This window comes from Gambusia affinis, linkage group LG10 (genome assembly GCF_019740435.1).
Source record: "Gambusia affinis linkage group LG10, SWU_Gaff_1.0, whole genome shotgun sequence".
Classification (NCBI taxonomy): Eukaryota; Metazoa; Chordata; class Actinopteri; order Cyprinodontiformes; family Poeciliidae; genus Gambusia; species Gambusia affinis.
The window spans coordinates 14,689,391-14,710,644 of record NC_057877.1 but is presented as its reverse complement, the minus strand read 5'-3'; the positions used below and the strand labels follow the sequence as shown (position 1 = coordinate 14,710,644).

At 37.2% G+C, this 21,254-nt stretch overlaps 2 protein-coding genes across 4 annotated transcripts; both read right to left on the bottom strand.

The window, feature by feature from the left end:
- Positions 1-1,567: 1,567 nt before the first annotated feature.
- Positions 1,568-4,904, bottom strand: LOC122838617 (muscle-specific beta 1 integrin binding protein). 2 transcript variants are annotated; one of them, XM_044129373.1, is made up of 8 exons: positions 4,716-4,904; positions 3,849-3,939; positions 3,339-3,387; positions 2,935-3,109; positions 2,365-2,436; positions 2,175-2,281; positions 1,971-2,056; positions 1,568-1,858 (listed from the first exon to the last, which is right to left on the bottom strand). In XM_044129373.1, the coding sequence occupies exons 1-7, from the start codon at positions 4,739-4,741 to the stop codon at positions 1,971-1,973; spliced, it is 606 nt and encodes a 201-aa protein (XP_043985308.1). In that variant the 5' UTR covers positions 4,742-4,904; the 3' UTR covers positions 1,568-1,858. The 2 variants fall into 2 exon arrangements, with proteins under 2 accessions (XP_043985308.1, XP_043985309.1); XM_044129374.1 differs by lacking the exons at positions 3,339-3,387; positions 4,716-4,904.
- A 1,430-nt stretch (positions 4,905-6,334) lies between these two features.
- Positions 6,335-20,469, bottom strand: atcaya (ATCAY kinesin light chain interacting caytaxin a). Of its 2 annotated transcripts, XM_044129371.1 has the most exons (13): positions 19,845-20,469; positions 17,689-17,788; positions 14,609-14,667; positions 14,270-14,518; positions 13,178-13,351; positions 12,979-13,081; positions 12,761-12,892; positions 12,309-12,395; positions 11,205-11,303; positions 10,984-11,019; positions 10,707-10,775; positions 10,524-10,582; positions 6,335-8,903 (listed from the first exon to the last, which is right to left on the bottom strand). In XM_044129371.1, exons 2-12 carry the CDS (start codon positions 17,763-17,765, stop codon positions 10,555-10,557), a joined length of 1,113 nt encoding a protein of 370 aa, XP_043985306.1. In that variant the 5' UTR covers positions 17,766-17,788; positions 19,845-20,469; the 3' UTR covers positions 6,335-8,903; positions 10,524-10,554. The 2 variants fall into 2 exon arrangements, with proteins under 2 accessions (XP_043985306.1, XP_043985307.1); XM_044129372.1 differs by lacking the exons at positions 17,689-17,788; positions 19,845-20,469 and adding an exon at positions 16,139-16,598.
- Between the last annotated feature and the right edge of the window lie 785 nt (positions 20,470-21,254).

The window sequence follows — 21,254 nt, the reverse complement described above, 5'->3', positions numbered from 1 at the left end:
AGGAAAGATGAAATCAGCTCACGTTTTTGCAGGGAACTTTCTGCACCGAGGCTGCTCTTTACTCAGTTTGGGACAATAGAGCTACCTTTTCACACTGGGCCTCTTCTGATGGGGAAGGAATATTATTCCAACAGTGTACCGCAGAAATATGATCCTCTATTATGTGAGACGCGTCTTTATTTGTGTTTGTCCTGGCAGGCATCCTCTGTGCTGGTGTCACTTTTAGCACGGTGAGTCCAAGCCAAAGGGGGTTTTGTGTGCCACCACCTGCTAGGATGATACAATAATCACCTTTCCATCCCGCATCCATATGACACCCACATGACAGATCGCATATACCTACAGCTGATGTCAGAATGGCTGCTGTTGCAAAAAGGTGCCAACAAATGGCCAGAATCCTTGAGTCGCAACAGATTCTTTCAGACAGATTCATCAGGAGAAGCAGTCAGAGAGAAATACCTGCTGGGAGACTTTATCAAGCTATTTTCAATCACTAAAACAAGCTGAAAACGTTAATGGAGAGGGGGGGAAAAAAATGATCTGTCATTGAACTTCCAGTGCAGAAACATATATAGCAGATACTGGCAGCACGTGCTTAGAGAACCATGAGCCGTAAGTGAGTGCAATCTTGTGCTAATAGCCTAAATCTTTTGGGTAGTTTGTGACCTACTCCAGCATCTACTTGAGATGAGTGAGGACAGTTATTTTGGGGTTGTAAATCTGGAAACACCCACGAGGACAGACGTACAGTAGTGATTTGACTGAGCGCTTCCTGTTTCTAAAATAGATGCCAAGGGTCTCAGTTAAGTGACTTCCCCTAGATTGTGTGGTAGAGGTGTCCGGGACATTAAATTATACTCCAACCAAATTTTGCAGGTTCATCAAGATAGTAGCTTAATAAAATTCACAGAAGCCAAGTTTCTCATTGAGCAGCTCCTGTAACAATCTTTCAGTTTCATTACATTCTACAAACTTATCAGAAACTGTTGTTCCACTTTATTTTATGCATTTTCAGGACCAAAGTGCATAGTTTGATTTGTTTCCACTAACTTACTAATTGTCATTTTAGCATGAAAGGTATTTACCCCCTTTCAGATTTGTTTCTGCCAGACCAAATAAAAAGCAAATGAAGTTTTTGAATGATTTAATTTAATAAAAAAACAAAGAACTTTCAAACTAATTTCGCTGAGATAATATAATTCCCACACTTGTTAAATCATTAATGTTTTGTCAACTTAAAAAAAAAAAAGCTGACATCAATTCTAAAATAAACTCCATAAATCTCCCTTTGAGAGTTTATTTCCCTTTTTTTTATCTTGGTGTCAAAAACATTTCCAAAGTGAGTTTTAGGCATGTAGAGGAATATGTTGCACTTCATGGTACAAAGACAGCTAATCAGTATGACTTAATGGCAAACAAAAAGAAAATCAAAAACTCTGCAAAAGATGGGAAAGTTTTTCACCTCAGTTTTGACCTCAGAATTACAGAAAATGAAAACTATTTTCTACCCTAATTCAGGTAGTAGAAATGTTGACAGTAAAACAGACAACAAAAAAACACTAAGATGTTTTGATGATCTGTATTTAACAGAAACTTGTGAGTTTATTGGAAGGAAGGAGACGCTGGTAGAGACCAGTAGTCCAACAATGGTCAACTGCATGACAAAAATAATGATGACCAGTCAACTTTTAATAAAAAAAAAAACCCAACATTTTGTTCATGAGAAGTAGGTGAAAACATCATAAGTTAACATGGCAAAAAAAAGGTTAACATGTACAAAAAATAAAATAAAAATTACACATAAAAAAGAATCATTGGCTATTTACAAAATCTGTACAGGTGTGAAGAAGTCCTCCTGCTGCAAAACAAAAAATAAAATGCACGTTAGATAAGGCCTCACATTTTACATGCAAAATGTTACAAATATTTAAATAAATTTTCCATTACAACTTCAAGTCCTTCCTTCTTACCTATAAACGATTGAGCAGGTTGTTCTGAATGTCCTCATACACCTGGTCGTAGATTTCTTCTTTGGATTTCAAACCATCAAGGTACTCTGCAACAAAACACAAAACATATTTTTACACCAAAAACTGATAAAAACTCCAACCACAGACAGGTGGAACACTACAATGAGATTTGGTTTACAAATACGGACGGTGATCGCATCGTACCAATATTCAACCCGAGGTCTTCCATCTGCTTTCTGTGCTTCAGGTACATGGGCCACACATGACCGTCAAAGAGGCCAGGAGGATCAGGGACAGTGTACTGTCTGGTACTAAAATCATAATAAAAAATAAAGTAAGTTAATAAGCTAATAAGATTAATGCAGAACAATGTGAGAGCACAAAATTAGCTCACCTCCTCCTTCTTTTGCACTCCTCATAGGGGATTGCGATGTAATAGCACTTGTTGAAAACATCCAGCAGGGGCCTGAAGGGGAGAAGCAAAGGTGTTGACCACATGCCACATAACATTCTCCATGTACAAGAGCAGAGTTATACAACTGTTCATGCTGTCCTTTATCTACGTCTCTGCAGCGTGATTGACACTCATCAGTAGCACACCGAGTATCCCCACACCCCCTGCTGTGACTGCAAACGACCACTCAGAGCCTCCTTCTGCTGAAAACCTTATCTCTCTACCTGCAGACCAAACTCAAATCTGCTTGCTAGTGAGCGTGAGCCAATGGGAGCATGCAAACTTAGCACGTGACCCGACAGAACTAACGACGCCCTTACAACACCTGCAATCATGAATCTTTGGGGTTTCAGAGAACCAAGATGGCTCAATCTCTGGCACTTCTTTTAGTTTGCATCATAGAAGCTGGAGCCTAGCCAAAATGGCTGCTGCATTCAAACCAGATCTACATCCCTAACTCGATTCAAATAAACAGTCAGCCATGCAAAAATAAACAATCAGTCAACCCACGGGTAGTTGTAGAGCAGGAAGCCTTCAACAATCAAGATGTGGATCTGTTTGTCAGGGTTGGCCACGTCAGGAACGGGAGCCAGGGCGACGCCGTGGGAGCGGGCAAACTTTGCCGGGTTCTCGATCCAGCCTTTTATCGTGTTGGTCATGGCTTCCATGTCCATAGCTGTGATCACTGTGGAGCAAGAGACAGGCAGAGAAAGAGAGAGAAAAAGAGAAAATAATAGAAACAGTTAGAAAAAAATCCCAACAACAGCTGTAATGATTTATGAATGTGTTTGCTGCTTGGATGTTACTACAAATGAATGTTTTAGCTCTAACTGATGCAACTGCAGAGGATGGGGTCTACTACATTAGATATGAAGTCAAATATGAGTCACTGGCAGTCTTCAGAGAAGTCTTACCATCCCACTGCCTAAAGCCGTCCTCCCCGACTTCTATTTGATCGGGTTTCTGAAATAACAGTCACCAATAAAACATTGCTGGAACCTCACGGCTCTGAACACTTGCAGATCTCACTCACATGCCACAAAGGTTAGGCTAAACGAGTGAGGAAGAAAAGGCAGAAACAGAAGGCACAAAGCAGATGACATGCATAAAACTAAGCAAGAGTTAGTATGCAAATATAATATTGTGGAGGACAGATAAAAAGAAGAAAAGCTTTATATTTAGTTTCAAGTTAGATGATTAGAAGAGGCTAAGAATGAAAGCAAATAATAAGAAACTTAAAGACAAAGAAAATGTGATCAACATAGAAAAGGAACTGCATGGGAATGAAGGAAATGGGGGGAAGGGAAGGTTTCCAAAGGTCAGACCTCCAACACTGATTAAAGACAAAGCTCAGGCTGTAGTAATGAATGGAAAAGATGCCAAATTATCACTATAAACTTAACCAATCACTTGTTGAGACTCACCTTGAAAAAGTCATCCTGGTGCACAACACAGCAGTTGGGCAAAGTCTGGATCAGTTTATTAGTCAGAGTGGTTTTACCACCATTAGTAACTCTGTAAAAACAAAGAAAATTACACAAAATGAATATCGCCTCACTTCTAAAGGTCAGATTGTGGTTAAAAGTGGTTGAAATAGTTGATAAATAACAGTTATGTTGTGTGTGTGAGTTGTTTAGATTCTATTTTAGGTTTCAATCTCAAAAATGTAACTTTTCCTAAAATATCTGTTAATTCTGCTAATTAATATGGGTTCAAGCTTAGGAGTTACAATTGTATAAAAAAAAACATTTCTCAGTAAAGAGCTCAAAATAAAAATGTTCTATTTATGTAAAAATCAAACAAAAAGCTTTCTCTATAATCCAATAAAAACCTACAACTTCGTGACTAAAAAGCCTAAATAAAAGGTAACTGATAACGCAATAAAGTTAAATAATGTAGAGGTTGTAGGTGAAATAGATCTCCCTCCACTGGAAGAAAATCACGCGGTGAATTTTCAAAAGTCCCGCTCGATTTATGACAACAAACCAAACCGGATGTGATTTTATTTTTTTCCGGCGGGCGGCTGATAAAACATGTGGACAATAAGATGACATCAACCACAAACTTACAAAAACCTTAATTAGAGACAGATTAAATGTTAAATATACAAACAGTTGTTGTTGTTTTTGAATAACTACATATGTTCCTTTAAATAAATACAAACGCACTGAATGGTTTGTTTCAGCATTACTGCAAGCAAATTTTAACTTTTCTGCAACTTTTACAGCAGGAAACACAAATAATGTATAGTTATAATTTAAAAAAACCCTCCTTATTTGTAAAGTACTTACCCGCCAATTCCTATAATGTATTTCATATTTTCTTCTTCTTTCGACAGTCTTCCCAGACGTCAGTTGATATAAAGATCTGAAACACCAAACTTTGGACAAAACTCCAATTGATATAAAGATTTTAAAAGTATTTAAAGTTGTAGTCCTGATGCTGTTCTCTCCTCTTGTCTCTTTACTGAATTGTACCTCGAGGCATTTCACTTTATATCCAGCCTGCCTCCTTCTGCGTCACAGCTTACGCACGGAAGGGGCGTTCTCGTGCTACAGCTTGGCACTGCATACTTTCCCCTCGCGCTACGTGCCTCCTCAAGACAGCCAATCAGATCCCACGCAGTCACTCAACGACAGCGAATCAGCGCGCGAGAACCACCACCTATTTACATATTTTCCCCACACCTGCTGCGGTCCGTACTCTTCCATTCAGCAGTTAATCCTCCTCCTTATGCTACATCTGTGGAAAACTACCATTGATGGTGTCGAATGGCTGCACTAAAATAACAACTGTGTGATGTGTCATTTTTAGGGAGATGTCTGCTGATGTGCTCACAGTTAAGGTCACATTACAGCAAATGGCAGCTACCTAAACAAACTTGGCCTTGGAAATAGGTATATTAGAAGCAGAACCAAAAATAGATACAGCTGAAACCAGACGTTTACATACACGAATAAAAACACTTTTTTCTCTCTCTTTTGTGTTTAGGTCAGTTAGAATTACCAAAATCAAACACCTAAAACCTAATGGAATTGTTTATGTATATAGTAGTCTGATTTGCCTGTTTTTAATATATATATAAAAAATTTATAAATTCAGATATGTATATAAATTACATGCACATCAAGAAAAAATGCATTTAATATTGCATTACTTTGTGAGTGTCAGTTCTTGTGGCACAATTATTTCACATATGTGTGTCAGGTATTTGAGGACAGTGAGCTTTTTTATTAGACAACAAGTTAAATGGAAACCCAGTAATTGGGCCACATGTCAATAATTCAAATGGGAATTAGGGCAATAATATGCTGCCTGCTGAATGATTTTCTCTCTGCCATAAATGTTTTATTTAAATCAAAATAAATAACGTGTTCATGTCTGTAAAGTCGGGTTACATGCAGGAATGTGAACGGTTTTCAAGAAATTTAACTCGATATACAATCATAAAATGTTGCCCTGTGCTTACTAATGTATCTACGTGTCTGGACTTTGAATACTTGTCTGGAGATTGATTCTTCTAGATTAATGTGTCCCAGGGAGGGCTGTAGTGAATTGTGGCAAATCTCTAGATCTGATGCCGTTACAAAACTCCTCCAGACCAAGATAAGACACTTCACGTTTGTCTTATCTCGACTGTCACACAGCCCAGTACATACATGGAGGTTACACTCTCACCAGTTGAAATGGTGAAAGGTTATTGATTTTGAGCTACTTTACAACACATGCACACACTATGTTTTCTGTAAGGAAAAATTGTCCACCTTCATTCTCTAAGCCTGTTGTTGAGGTAAAAATCCCAGTAGCTGTTTTCATAACACAGTGGTTTACAGTTGACACAGGAGCACGTTTTAGGGTCCAACAGGTCAAACGGACGAGAACATTTTACAAACAAAAACATGCCAGGACCTTGAGGGATTTATTTTTATTTTTGCCATATTTACAGCCAGTTTTAGACCATGACAAGTGAGAGTTCACATGATCATTTTAATCTGAGCAAACAATTTACAGTAAAATGATAGACTTATGTTTGTGTTGTGCTTTTACAGTGAAAATTTGGATTTTTATTTCAGAAGAACTATAGGGCAGGTTTATGCTAGTTTTTCTCATGGCATTGGTACATCATAAATAAAAAAGAAAATACAAAATGCTTCACTTTACATTCTGGTATCTATTTAGACTTCATTCGAGTTCAACAAGAGGCACTCCGTTCAGCCACAAAACCAGCCTATTTGGAAACAATGTAAAAACATGATACAAAGAAAAAGGAATATTCAACCTTTTATGCAGAATTCCTGGTTAAAAAAGTTAACAGAATGTGCACTGATTTTTTTAAAAGCTGTTTACTTTATGCAACATGCCTCTATACATGGGTTAAGTTCACAACACAATTAAAAACAGTCATTGAACATAAAACAGTAATGTCCTGTAAGGAACCAAATGCAGTAGTGCAAATCAACATCAAAAACACAAACGTTACCGGGCATGTGGTTGCAATGTTCTCGTCCCCTATTTCAAGAGACTGTAAACACAGAAAACATAACAACAAAATGGATTTTCTAGTTGTTTAATCTTGTTTCAATATTGCTGCTTTTTATAAAAACAAGTTGAAGTTGATACTCTCCAAATGGGCAAAATCCAAGCTGCATAAATCATACTTATCTAAGATTAAATAAAAATACTAAATATTGCAAACAGAGTTTGCTCACCCCATCAAATCCTGGCAGTTGGGTGATTCAGCCACTTTTACAGCTACAGGTGAACACAATCCCGGACCCAAGCCTGCAGACTGCTTCTTTCAACATTTGTGAAAGAATAGGTCACTGCAAGGCATACAGTCAATCAGAGTGTGATATTTTCTCTCTACTAAATACTCACCAGTCAGCTGTTATTGGTGTACAAAAATGGCCATGATGTAGGAAGTCTTGTAATCAAAGAGAGGGGATAGCAGACGCTGAAGTTCATAGTTTCTGCAGAGACAGTCACCACAGACCTCCAAATATCATGTGGCCTAAAGATTAGCTCATAAACTAGAGAGCTTTGTGAAGTGGGTCTCCATGAACAAGCAGCTGCACCCATGTGTTACAGAACCAAAGATGATTAAAAACCTCAGTAGTGGTGGTGTGAAGCAAGCCAACACTGGACTAGAGCACTGAAGACCCGTGTTCTTGATTTATGAATCAACTCAATCCACCAGAACAGCTCTGATATGAATTAAGCCAGGTATCTGACCTCAGTAATGCAATATTGGAAGAATGGTCTAAAATACCATAAAACTATACCTAAACCTTATGTAAAGTCTTTACAGATGATCCGAAGCTGCTACAGATGTAAAGGGTGCTCTGAAATCCTTTTATAGCCTATGTATTAGGAATAGGAAGACAATTTCAAATGTCTGCAAATGGAGGTGAGCAAATACTTTTTGCAACATAGAGTTTTGAAGTCTAAGCAGAAAACTAACATCTTAAAAGAAATGCATTAGAGAGAAATTTGATGTATTTTATTTCCCATGTCCAATCTAAAGTGGAATCTCTGCATGTATTGTGTTAGTATCTGTTCAGTCTATAAAAACATGAATGTGGAAGGAAGCAAAATGAAAATTTTACTTAAAGGTTGGCCTGCCTGCTGACTGCAATTTGCTCTCACCTACAAACTAACTACGGTACTGTTAATTTGTCTTATAGATCTTTTTCAAATGTGGGTATTCTAGATTTGAAAATGCAGATGTGTAGTTATCAGTACAATGCAGGCACATGATAGTACACGATACAGTACAAGTAATAGTTCACATTAGCAACTGAGGCCAGAAAGATAAAAGACTGACGTAAAGAAATGTTAGTATGTTTGGACCTTTTAAAAATACCAGAACAATTAAGACAGAGCTTGGAAAAGCCTTAAAGATACAGCAGCTATGAGGTAAGAAGAAAGAGAGATGAAGGCATCTTTCACTTTGCTACATCTGACACAATTAAATCTTCAAAAACCTGCAGCAAGAGAGAACAGTTTGTTTCAGTGGTGCTCTCACATAAAATCTCTCCTCCCAACATGTTGCATCTTAAAAATGTTCATATTTTTGCCACTAAAGTTGTAGATGCACTCTACATTTTGAGCTTTAAGAAGTGCATTTTTTCAGTTACTCTGATTTATGCTTTATTATCAAATCAGACAGAGTGCTAATCTTTCTTAACATAAATTACATCACTGAAAAAATAACAAAGTCAATTAAATGCCTCATCATGGTCCAACAATTCAATATGAATCCCAAATCAGGTCCTGTAACAGGCAGCAACAACTTCCAATGAAAACAGCTTCTGCAACAGAACAGCCACTTGTACATTTTCAAGCTGGGAGAGTATCCCACTTTGAATATCATATGACTGAGTTGTTCTCCTGTTGACTGGGGAACAACATGAATCAAATCAGCTGGTTATAATAAGGGAAGAAGTGTCGACTTGCTAGATGTCTCTCTCTGTCACCCCCTGTATGCACACAAACAAATGTTGGAAAGTAAATCATAGATTTTAAAGATGTATATAAAATCTGCTTGATCCTTTCCATGCAAGAAATAAGCAATAATTGACTCCATTAATCTATTTATTTCATCTTTCTAAAAAATAACTAAGTCCTTTTAAACAACTCTGACTGTACAAATGACTGTACAAATACAGACGAGGGAGTAATTGCGAGCCTTACACATCCTGCTATGAAGTTAAAGTGGATTTTTATATCAATATTTGTTCTCCACAATAAACAGGACATTTTTGCTAAAGCCCGTGCAGGACTCTCCAACAACAAAAATATGCTGTCATTGTGGTAACAATGGTAATGCCTGGGTTTTTGTGTGTTTTTGTGCAGTGCTGAGGTCTGTGGATTTGTTGGGTGGGGAAGGCTTTTCATTTTCAAAGCTTTGCAGCATTTAAAGAAACGGGGAACAATAAAACATAAAGGCTCACGCTATAACTGTGTTTAGGACAGCAGTGGCTCTTTGTTGGTTGCATTGCTGGTTGTCACAGTTCTGGGGATCAAAGATAAATCGTTGTTTGAGGTAAAATAACAGCTAGTTGAAGCTTTAACACTACCCCAATATTTTTTTACATTGGTGGAGACAGGGCTGAAGAGTTGTGCATGATCTGTTTCATTCTGTTACAGTTTACTGTTCACCAATCTCTGCATAGAATAGCAGATGTTGTTCGAAAATGAATCATTTTCTTTGGCAACATTTTGACACTCCTCATTCGTCTTTGTATGACATTTTGAAAGTTGCATCTTGCTGTTTTGTTTACAGTCTATCTCTCAGGCTGCTGGTTAAAACCAGTTCAAACTGTCTGAAGCCAGTGTGAGCCAGTGAAATGCTCCTGTTGTGTGTTATATTACCATTCAGTCCAATAATTTGGGTTTTAGGCAACATTCATCAGAGCTATTTAAATATGCAATAGTAAATTTTTCTTATTCTAAAAATGTAAAGATTCTTTAAGGTGCATCTAAAAAACACAAATAGCTCTGATGAATGTTCATGAGCTAGAATGTTTGACTTTGAACCGTTTTATTGAAACACAAATTTGCAAAAAGTATTCATACCATCTGAACTTTTTACATGTTGTATCTTACAACCACAAGCTGTATGGTGTGTACTGACAGTGGATATTATTTATTGTGTAAATTGCGTTCAATCTCTAAGTCATTGTTACTAGCTGCAGTTGCATGGGTAGTATTGTCCCGATCAGTTTAGCATATCTGAAATTGTTTGCCCTTCCTTCTGTTCAAAATAAATCCAGCTCACTCACACTGGATGTAGAGCATCCATGGACATAAAGTTTACCAATGCTCAGTGGGATCTAGGTTTTGAACTTTGACCCATCAACACCATTCCTGCTGAAGAAAATTATCCCCACAGCATAACATTGCCACCACCATGTATACCTTCAATGTATAGCTACATTGAAGGTATACATACATACAGGTTGCTGTAGTGCGTAGCTGTAAAATGCAATCCGCAGGCTGGGGTTTAATATTTGAGTGGAAATGTATATGATAAACTTATTACAGAACAGAGTCACCTTGTGGCTAAAACAGGAAAAACAACATGGGGCTCATTTTACCTGCACATTCAAAGTCTTGTCCTTCTCATAATCATTGCTCCACAATCATTGATTTTGGCCTGAAAAATAGAAAAACAAAGACAGTGAGAGCTTCTAAAAACAGGGCAATGCACCAGAAACCTGAGCCAGGTGTGTATTCACACTGTAACATATGCCAGGATTCAGAAGCCTATGGTCCTGTACCTCACAGAGTTTTTAATTGGCCCCTGTGGGACTGACTGCTGCTCTTGCTGTCGCCGCTCCTGCTCCATCCTGCTCATCCACACGAACACATAAAAAAAGCTTTTATAAGCGTTTCTCATGGTGCCCACTTTTGTAAGAATCCAGAGACAATTGTGTGCAACAGATAAATAAATGTAAAATCCTTAAGCAAAGGTTTGAATGCTATCAAGTTTGATTATTATGCATGAGGGTTATTACGTTGTCATTTAAATCACATAAAATGAATCTGTATTTTTACCTTTCTCTCCGGGCTTTAATCCTTTCTTCGTCATATCTAAAACAAGAAGAGCACAGATACAACCTTTAAATCTAAGAATAGGAGTAAGCCTATTAAACCTATCATTTAAACAGATCAGCGGGGAGTTTCTTTTAGGTACATTTACATCAATCATTATTTTACAGCTGCAGTAACTGCTGTTTATTTTCCTTCATCTCCATCTAGTGGTCATATGTACTTACTGCATCACACACTCGGGAACATGGACGTGCTCCATGGGAACAATCTCTGCAAGTTCATCCAAATTGTGGACGTACTGGATCTTATTCATGAACTTCACACTGCAGAGAGTGACAGAAGGGAACAGAAGAGTTACAGCAAATAACAGCCATACGACACATTGCTTACCACTTGTGTTTTTGTAAAGGATCGCTTTTATTTATCCTGATAGTCCTTAAGTTGGTTTTAATTTGGTCTAGCTTCAGCAGAGGACCTGAACTAAATCAGAATTAAAGCTTGATTTAGTTTCAGCATTTACACTAAAGTCAGTGTGTGGATTTGCAGACCAGTTGATGCTTCTTCCTTATAACAACCTTTATCTAAACCTAACTTTCCAGTGTTTAAGATAAATCCACATATTCATCAGCTTGTGTAAATGAATCTCAATTGATGCAGAACAACATCAAAAACATATTCAATGCCCATATCAAACCATAAAGCACCCCTGTAAAATATGCCCGCCATTTTTGGCCAAACAATAAATTACAGGTGCTTTTTGAAGCGTCAGTGGACCAGGGTCTTAAAAAGGAAAATAGACCAAATATGCAGGTAGAAATAGCCTGACATGCACTGAAGGTTTCCAAAGAGGATCCAGAAACCTGTATCCTATGTTATGCTAATTTGTTTAACATAATTGAGATGGAGAACAAGCATTGGATAATCTGTAGTTCAAAATCAATACATAGACTGGTCAAAATTTGGTTTGAGGTTTATGAAACCATTTTCTATTTTTGAAATACTGAGTGGAAAAGAAGAAACTCGCCCAGAGCAGCATGTGCTAGACCTGCCAGCAGTGTGCAGTAGGTATAGAGAAGAACATCTACGTATTAGAGCCACAGATACAGAAATATGTCCTATCCACAGAGCAGCCTGAAGTTTGCAAGCTTCCAAACACATAATACTGAATGCTTAAAGCTGCAGGGTGAAAAATGAAACCACTAGCAAAGGGAGACACTGCAGGATTTTCTAAACCTCAAATAAACTTTCGATTGAGCACTGATGATATAAATAAGCCTAATGTTGTCTTTCAGGATGGAGGCATTCAGAGATTGCCTTGTTGCTATTACCTGATGAAAGGCCTGGATATCGCCAAAACTGTGCGTATAAACCATGTAGGATGAGCGATAACCAGAGACTTGAGGTTCTTCCTCAACCTGCCATTGTAAAAATTAAAACAGAGTGAATTAAAGGTTGTGTTTTCCAAATATAAATGAACATTCAACCAAAAGTAGTAGACACAGAAGACACTGAACACTAATAACTGGATTTCCAACCCCTTCCTGTCATAAATGCTGCTGTGAGTCACCTTCAGCTTACTGATGGACAACATGACAGCTTCTATTGCTCTCTCTGTCAAATGTGTAATTATCAACATCACACATTTCTCTCTGACCTTGGAGAAAAATATTCATTGGTTTTAAAGAGCAGAGCATCCGTAATGCAGCTTTCAGGATAAGAATTAAAAACCCAAGTCACTAATGAATGATTAATCTTTTTACTATATTTCTCATTTGCTTACCTTCTGTCAATCATTTGGTAGCATTTTTTCAGCCAGCTGATTCCAGGCATCTTACTCCGAGGGGTGGCTCCATTCATGTAAATGATCAAGTAGTCTTCAGCCACCAGCATCTCAAGACTGCTGACCACATATCTGCCGGTGGAAAGGGTGAGAATTTACTTTATGGTTACAAGTTTACAATATTAAAAAATCTGATCTGATCTAACGAACAGACGCACAGAAAGAGGTTTTCCATGATGTAGTGGTAGTCTGGACAGCTGCTGGCAGGCAGGTAACAAGCAGAGAAAACAATGATGGCATTCAGGCCTTCTCCATAATAACCTGATGAGAGAAGCAAAGAATAATTCTTCTGAGTTTTCTAAAGTAGACATAATATCTTTAAATCAAATGTCCAAACATTGTCCAGCTGACAGTGACCTCCATGTGTGATGACCCGGAGGTACGGTTTGATGATCTGCATATCGATACGGTGCTCCTGCTCTCCGATAATCACAGTTCTCCACAGTCGCCCATTGTTTGCGTTCCCATCCTCAACCGGCGCTCCGGAGCCTCCACCCGGACCCGCCTTGGCTGAAGCCACTGGCGTGTCATCTGGACAGGAGACAGTCTGGGGTTTGAGTGAATTGCTTTGGCCAAAGTCAAAATCTGAAGCATTATGTCCCTTTTATTTGGCTTTCTAGATACCAGCTAATTTAGGATGACCCAGCTCTTAAAAAAAAGGATATTTACTTTAAATTCACATAAGGACAAAAACAACTGCATATGTAGAAGTCTTAAAGAATTTGTCTTTTTACATTTTTTTTCATTCTAACAGAATGAAGAGTGACAACCAAAACACAATGGGGTAGTTATGTGTAGATTTTTTGTGTAGGATTTCAACAAAAACAAAGCTTTTCAGAAGTGTTCTGAAAAAATTTGTATGTATTTGGGTCCATAAAATACATAAACTGAGATGATCAGCTTCCATTAATAAACACAATTGCTGATGGAGGATTTTGTCATGGATGTAAAATTTGACTAAAATTATAGAAATAAAGACTAAAAAAATGAAAAGTACAAATAGATGGACTCAAAATAAAATCTGCTTAGTTGTCTTCTGTTTGCACAAAGTCACCAGAAGAATATTTACATGGAAGGTAATTTTTAGGAGAGTAGTTATAGATTAAACAATTTTTTAAAAAACTATAACATGTTCTCTAGGTGTGGTTTTGCTGAAAGGTGTGGGTAGCGGCTTTAAATTTGTAGCATATTAAATTGGACAAAGATTTAGAGCCACTTTATTAATCATATCTGACTCCAGAATGGTAGATCCAGGGTTTTTGATCAAGAAGTCAGCATATAACAAAATGCCTTTCATTTGTTCACTTTGAAAGGATTTAGTTTTTAGATAAATTGGTTGCAAAACATAGTTCACAATATGGAAATAATTTTCTGAAAAGATGTGGTTTTGTTTTCTAAACCACTGACCTTCCTTTTTCTCATTAAAAACTATACAAATTTACTACCTACCTTCCCACTCCAGGTCATTGCCGTTGGTTATAAACTCCAGTGAATCTGTCTCATCTGGTGTATCAATGTCATCCACATTGATGTCCAGGTCGTCTGGGGTGTCCAGGAAATCATCTGACAGCAGAGAACCTTCACTTTGATCCAAGGACAGATTCATCTCAGGGGCCACCAGGGTGCGGCGTTTGCGGTGAGACGAACCCACGCCACCTCCTCCTCCAGGTGGGCTCATGTGTAAGGAATTAGGAGGAGCTTCAGCAATAAATTAAAAAGCAAGACTCCTTTTATGGCAGATTCAAGCAGTATTAAGTCAATATTAGCCAGTGATAGTTCTGTACTTACAGACTCTGTTGTCTGTGAGTCCACAGGAGGGGTCCATATCTTCGTACTCAGGGAGAGGTCTGGAGGGAAAACAGAACTTATTAAGTTTGGCACACCAGTCTTAATATATAACAGGACTCATTACAACAGGAACTGTTGTGTTTAGAGTGATGTTTAATGAACTAGTCAAAGTGGGGATCTTGCTACTAATCTGGGAAAAGAGGAGTAAGCAAATGGGCAAAAGTGCTTATTAAAGTCTTGCTTTGGAGACTAGAAGATTACAGAGCTGCCATGGATTTCAGAGGACAAAAGAGAGGGAGCAGAGGTAAAGAAGATAAGAGAGGGAAGATGGAAAAAAAAACATATTTGCATACGAAAAAGGCCCATCTTTATTTCCCTTCAAGGTATTTACTGTAAAAACAGAGAAGCACCTCATTTTAAAATCTGCTTGTTTTTGTTGCACATGCCTATTGTTGGTGTTAAACAAGCAAAATAATGCAAACTTTCTCGTATTTTGTCACACTAAAACCACAAGCTTTTATGCATACCATTGGGATTTTTATACAACAGCTGAAAGCAAAGTAGCGCATAATGTTGCAAATCGAATGTTAATGGATACATGGCTGTCTTAATATTTTATCAACAAATAAACATTCTAAAAATGTTGCCTGCCTTTGTATTCAGTCACTTTTAGTGTGGTACCACAAAACACAATCTAATTTAATCAAATTAATTCAGAATTCAAATAATTTGTGATTTAATCACACCATAAATGCATCTGTTTCTCCAGCAGAACATCAACAATACGTAACCAGAGGTCAATTCAATTAGGAACCTGTGGTAAGACTTGATGTCGACGGATACTTTCCATACAATCTGAGGATTAGCAATTTTATAAAGAAGAATGGAAAAAATGTTAGAGTGTAGCTGTATTAAGTTAGTAAACATAACTTGTAGGTGCAATGCAATACAAGCAGGTTCCTCTTTGAAGCCTTTGACTCAGAAGGACAGAAAACAAATGCACAGTTTTATTTGCAAATACTTTTGAAAACAACATATATTCTTTCTTCATTTTCACAATTATGTACTACTTTGTGTTGGTCAGTTATTTCAGATCTCAATAAAAATAAAAATTAGGCTTTATGGTTATAACATGACAGCACGTGAAAAAGTTTCGTTTTGCAAGGTGCAGCATAAAGATGTGTCTTTATAATACCTGCTGGGCTGTTCTACAGATTTGATTTTAGTGCATTATCATGAAAAAGAGTTCTTATGTACATTGTGTGACTGCATGTGGTTCCCACAAGCCGAAAACACACAGACTGCAGTTCAGAGAAGCAGGCTTGAGGCTGACTCCATACTCCCTGAGGACTCATGCAGCGATTACTGGTGCAATGCCTCCTTTATCCAAAATAAAGTCTTTCTGCACAAATGAGGGCTCACTCCAGGATATTTTATCATTTTTAACAAAAGGAACAATTTTCTCTTTTCTTCTATTTTTGAGGCTGCATCATCACCAGTCTATGAACTCAAATAATAAATGAAGCTTACCTGCAAGAGAGAGAACGATGCAGCTTTTGTCAGAGCCGATTCAGTTAAGCTTTTTGACCTCAAACACATCTATATTAGGTTTGCTTGCTCATTCCCCTTCCGACCAGCTTGTGGGAAAAAACATTAAAGCAGAGCATCTATCTGTGCCATCTAACTGCTGTCAATGCCTGTGTCTCTGGCCAAAAGCTGCAGCCATTTTCCTAGGGTGGTGTTGTTGATCATTCACTGCTGATGCATCACATGACGTAGGCTCAGACCATTTACAGACGAAGCTGCACCTGCTCCCCTGCTTCCTGCCTTCCTATTTGATGAGGAATAAGGAAGGAGGGAGGAGGAGGGAGCCCAGGATTGATTTCCACCACAGACACCCTGCTACTTCATCTTCTCCCAAAAAGCTCCGCATTCCAGCCTGCACACATTGACTAACCATTTCTTTTCTACTTCTATGTTATTGTAGCTAACAGGAAATTACAAAAGACTTTTTGCTGTTGGATCATTTATGTCTTGAGTATATAACTATATATCTTTGTTTTATACACTCCTTTGTATCATCCCATAAAGAAAACTGTACGTTCACAATTTTCTACTCTCATCTCTTTCTTTCGCTTGAAATAATTTCCTCCACCTATCCACTATTGGTCAAGAGTGCAAGACCAATAAATTCTCATAGCTATTGAGCAGTACTTATCCACAGCTCCTCCAGAGTTACCAAGGGAGTCTTGGCAGCTTGTCTCATTCAAGTCCTCCAAGCCCAGCTTTTTAGTTCAGGTGGATGACCTTGTCTTGGTAAGGTTGCAGTGTTGCCATGCCTTTTCTATTATATGGATATTTTGGAAGATATTGTTCCAAAACATCTATATAATAGAATATAATGTAATATAATGTATTCAAATATTGTTTTATACTCTAAATGATTTACTGTTGTCTAAAGTTTTATTCCTAAACTCTCTGCTGTGTTTATGATGCTGTTTGTTTGCTAATGTTCTCCAACAAAACTGTAGAGCCTTCACAGAGCAGCAGTATTCAAAATGAGATTAAATTACATGTAGATTCAATTTATGAGTTGAATAACTTGGCAGAGCATTTGGTTATTTCATGTAGCAGTGTCAGGGAAAGGGGGTTTAAATACAAATGCATGCCACACTTTTCAAATTTATATTTGGAAAAAAGGTTTTTACCTCAAAATTGAGTTGCATTGCTTTGTCTCATAAAATGGCAATAAAATACATTGAAGTTTGTAGTATCAACATGTGAAAATGTGAGGGAAGCAGTTAGAGGGATTTGAACCCCATTTCAAGTCACTTATGGATCACTAAACATAACTGGACACAGGACAACTAAATCTACACAAGCAAAGTGAAATTATTTTAAAAAAAGAGTATGTTTGCAAAAAATGATGACAGATCTTTACATATTGTCCAGACATGGTCATCTTGAAATAAAAATATTGTTACATAGCTTGAATCTGTCAATGTAAATCTTTGTGTATATTTCTCACATCAGTATAAGTTTTCTAAAATAATATTAAATAATAGGCACAAGGATCGAACCTGGGGAAGTCTTCATCCTGCCACTCGTCTTTTACTTCCATGTGCTCCATTCGTAGAGTTGCTTCTGTTGTGCCCATCCCTCAGAGGGAAGAACACGGATCTGGACAAGTGTGGAAAAACGTCTATTAATCAACAACATTTATGTTTCATGTTAAGATAAAAATTACTGCAAGGCTAGAGTAACATCTTGTCCTAAACTTTGCCATAAAGGAGGGATTTTGATAAAATAATGAACCGTCTTTCACCACAATTTAAAGACTGAAACCACTAATTATCACATGGTTTTCAAATCCTTGCCCACAAAGCGCATGTGAGACCCATGTGACAGACTGGGAAAGCTGAGCCCCGTTTTCTGGGCTCAGCTCTCCTCAAAGTCAAACATTACGGACAAATTTCCTTCAATGTGGAATTTAAGAGGCCAGTGTGGAGCACCATGTTCTGGCTTAATCCTCCCTCTTTGCTCCCTAATCCTTCCACACTCCTACCTTTTGATCTCCATTAACACTGGAGGCTTTATACTACAGAAATAACATTCATTCATCCGTCCACTAAAGGTTGAACATATGTGACATTGTGATGAAGTGCAAAGGGAAATATAGAGCGTAATAACTGACTGCACAATAGGCAATGACAACAATAGGTCTTCTACTGCTTTGAATTTACTAAATCCAACAATGATATCAAGAAATATGAAAGTGACACACCAGACTTCTATGTAAAATCAGTCTGTATATCAGGTGGAAGTTATATAACCTTGTGTTAATGGATTTTGCAGAAATATGTCCTGCAAATCACATTAGTTCTCGCAGCTAGCTGCGTTCTTCATCGACGCACGAGCCGAGTGATCCACCGCTAAGAGTTGTCTTTTTGAGTTTTGGGTTTGACAAGTTCGGGAAAATGTTGCAACAATTAAACACAGAGAAATATTGCCGCAGACTGAAATGAAAAATCAAATGCTCCCGAATGTGTGTTAAAATCTGTCAAAAGTGGCTCATCTGCTGAAGTATTTATTAATACCAGTTTCATTCTTGCACCTCTTGTCATCTCATCAGCCAAATTATAAAAAAGGCTGAATTTGTTATTTTATTTCCCTTCCTTGTGGTTTTGTGAAATCTTGCAATAAATGCACACTTTATTTTCCACAGTTTCTTTATTGTCAGTGCAGTTTAATTTAATGCAAAACATACATCACTGGATAGTTTTTAAAGCACTGCTTACTAATAACCCTTTAATGCATTTTTCTGGGTGCACTGGAGCCAAATGATATCATGTTCTCTTGATATTAAATCCATTATTTCTGAGGAGTTTCTGCAGTTCGGCAGATCATTTTAAATCCTGAGTTAAGGTAATATTTAGGAACAGAGAGCTTGAGTGTAGTGAAGGTTAGCAAAGACATAAGCCACATGTAGGAACTGTACCATGAGCTGACCAGAGCAGATGAGTGCATTCCCCTCAATAGTTCATTTCACTATTGTTAGTCAAGACAATTGCAACACATAGGATTCAATCTACAAGAGAGATCGACATCCCTTTAAATGTATATATTTTTTAAAAAATCCACAACTATATACATTAAAAAAGACATAACAAAGACACTTCTCAAAAATACACAGTAAGGTTGGATATGCATTTTTAATATGAATATGATCATGGTGTTTTTGGCACCAGCACTTGTGAATAAAGGTAATCTGCATGTCCACAGATCTTTAATCACAAAGAATGAAGCAAACAATTATAGGATGCATCATTAAATCCCATTTGGAAGTAACATAGATATAATATTTAATCATATTGACTATTTAAAAAACACAGTAAATATAAATTGATGTTTATCTTAAGACAATGAAAAAATATTTGCTTGTACAATTATGCACAAAATGTATGTGTTAGTTAAAGATGCAACACTTCAGTCATTTCTTTCATCGAAATCCAATACAATCATAGTTGCTATGCATCAACTTTACAATAAAATGGCTCCACTCCCTTTGTAGGTCACCCCAAACCGAACATCCCATGAAAAAAATATTTAAATAATTTTGGATATTAATAAAAAATCTACTATTTGTATTATCAGTACCAGAAGTCTGACCTGTGCAGCAAGCAGAATTTAAAAATGTTAAATAAAGCGTGTGTATTTGAGTAATGTATTTACTCACGTGAACGGTGAGAGATCCAAATCTCCCTCAGGTCTATGTCTGAGTGTCTTTTTCCTCCTTGGTCACAGATGCAAGGATTTCAGGCAAGAATCTCCCATATCAACTGAGAAGCATGGGTCAGTCTGTCTTTCATTAATTTATATGCATATACACTCATGCAAAGTAGACACAGTCCTACAGTGTCCCAAGTGTCAGCAACTAGCAGGCAGCAGGTGTCTGAAGACAGGGGAGACCTCTGTTGTGGATCACCCCTCCTCTCCTCCTGCTCCGGCCACCTTTGTTGGAGAGAGATTGGCCGTGACGAATGAGCCCACAGCCCGCTTCTCAACCCACCAAGACACAAAATTCCTTTAATGAAAATGCATCTGCTCTGGCACCATGGTCTTTCCCTTTAGCTTCCATTTTTGTCCTCATGTGTATTCATGCACAACCTCACAAATTTTATCAGTTCCAAATCGTTTCCTTTTAAACAAAATCCTCCACGGCACCAGTGTAATTGTTCCTACAGTAACTTGGGGGAAATGAGCTTTGGTCTCCGTATCCTTTACTCTTCTGGATAATCCTGCAGTTGTTTTCTGTCGTCCTCTATGTGGCTGCTGTTCCCAGGCAACAGCATCTCTCTCTCTATCTCTCTCAACCCAAACCCTCTCCCCTCCCTTCCTGTCTCCTTGCCCCAATCTCTTTCACACAGCACACCGGGTTCTTCATACAACATGTAATATGCTGTACATTACCTCACTTTTAGCCAGCCAATCATCTCACAGTTTCAGTTGTCCCGCATTGTGACTTTTCCATTTCGAATTTGGGAAAAATGTAGAAGAGGTAGTGTCTTCCATGTTTTCATTATATGCTGTTTCATAGTAAATTGAAATGAAAAAAACACCTCTAATAACATGTTATTACCAAATAACCATAACCATAATCATAATGATTAGCTGTGCTTTTTATCTTTGTGGATTGACATGACATGTCATATGTCAAATAATAATAATTATTATGATTAGGATATTCGTAATCATAATACATAGCGTCCCCTTTTGTCTTTGTGTACTGACATGACATGCCATATGTCAAATAATGACAAAAACATCAACAATTATATAATAATAATAATAATAATAATAATAATAATAATAATAATAATGATAATGATAATAATAATAATAATAATAATAATAATAATAATAATAATAATAATTATTATTATTATTATTATTATTATTATTATTATTATTATCATTATCATGATAATAATAATAATCATGATAAGGATATTTATCATGATTATAAATATCCTTATCATGATAAGGATATTTATCATGATAAGGATAAATCAAATCAAATAATAATTATTATTATTTGATTATTTGATAATAATAATAATAATAATAATAATAATAATAATAATAA

Excerpts from the sequence above, each read along its gene's own strand:
- LOC122838617 (XM_044129373.1), bottom strand. The coding sequence starts at position 4,741 with ATGAAATACATTATAGGAATTGGCGG. Across the intron at positions 2,282-2,364 it reads GAGTGCAAAAGAAGGAGGAG|TACCAGACAGTACACTGTCC; the intron begins GTGAGCTAATTT and ends TTATGATTTTAG. Across the intron at positions 2,057-2,174 it reads AGACCTCGGGTTGAATATTG|AGTACCTTGATGGTTTGAAA; the intron begins GTACGATGCGAT and ends GTTTTGTTGCAG.
- atcaya (XM_044129371.1), bottom strand. The coding sequence starts at position 17,765 with ATGGGCACAACAGAAGCAACTCTACGAATGGAGCACATGGAAGTAAAA. Across the intron at positions 11,304-12,308 it reads ATATCCAGGCCTTTCATCAG|TGTGAAGTTCATGAATAAGA; the intron begins GTAATAGCAACA and ends CACTCTCTGCAG. Across the intron at positions 10,776-10,983 it reads ATTAAAGCCCGGAGAGAAAG|GATGGAGCAGGAGCGGCGAC; the intron begins GTAAAAATACAG and ends GTGGATGAGCAG.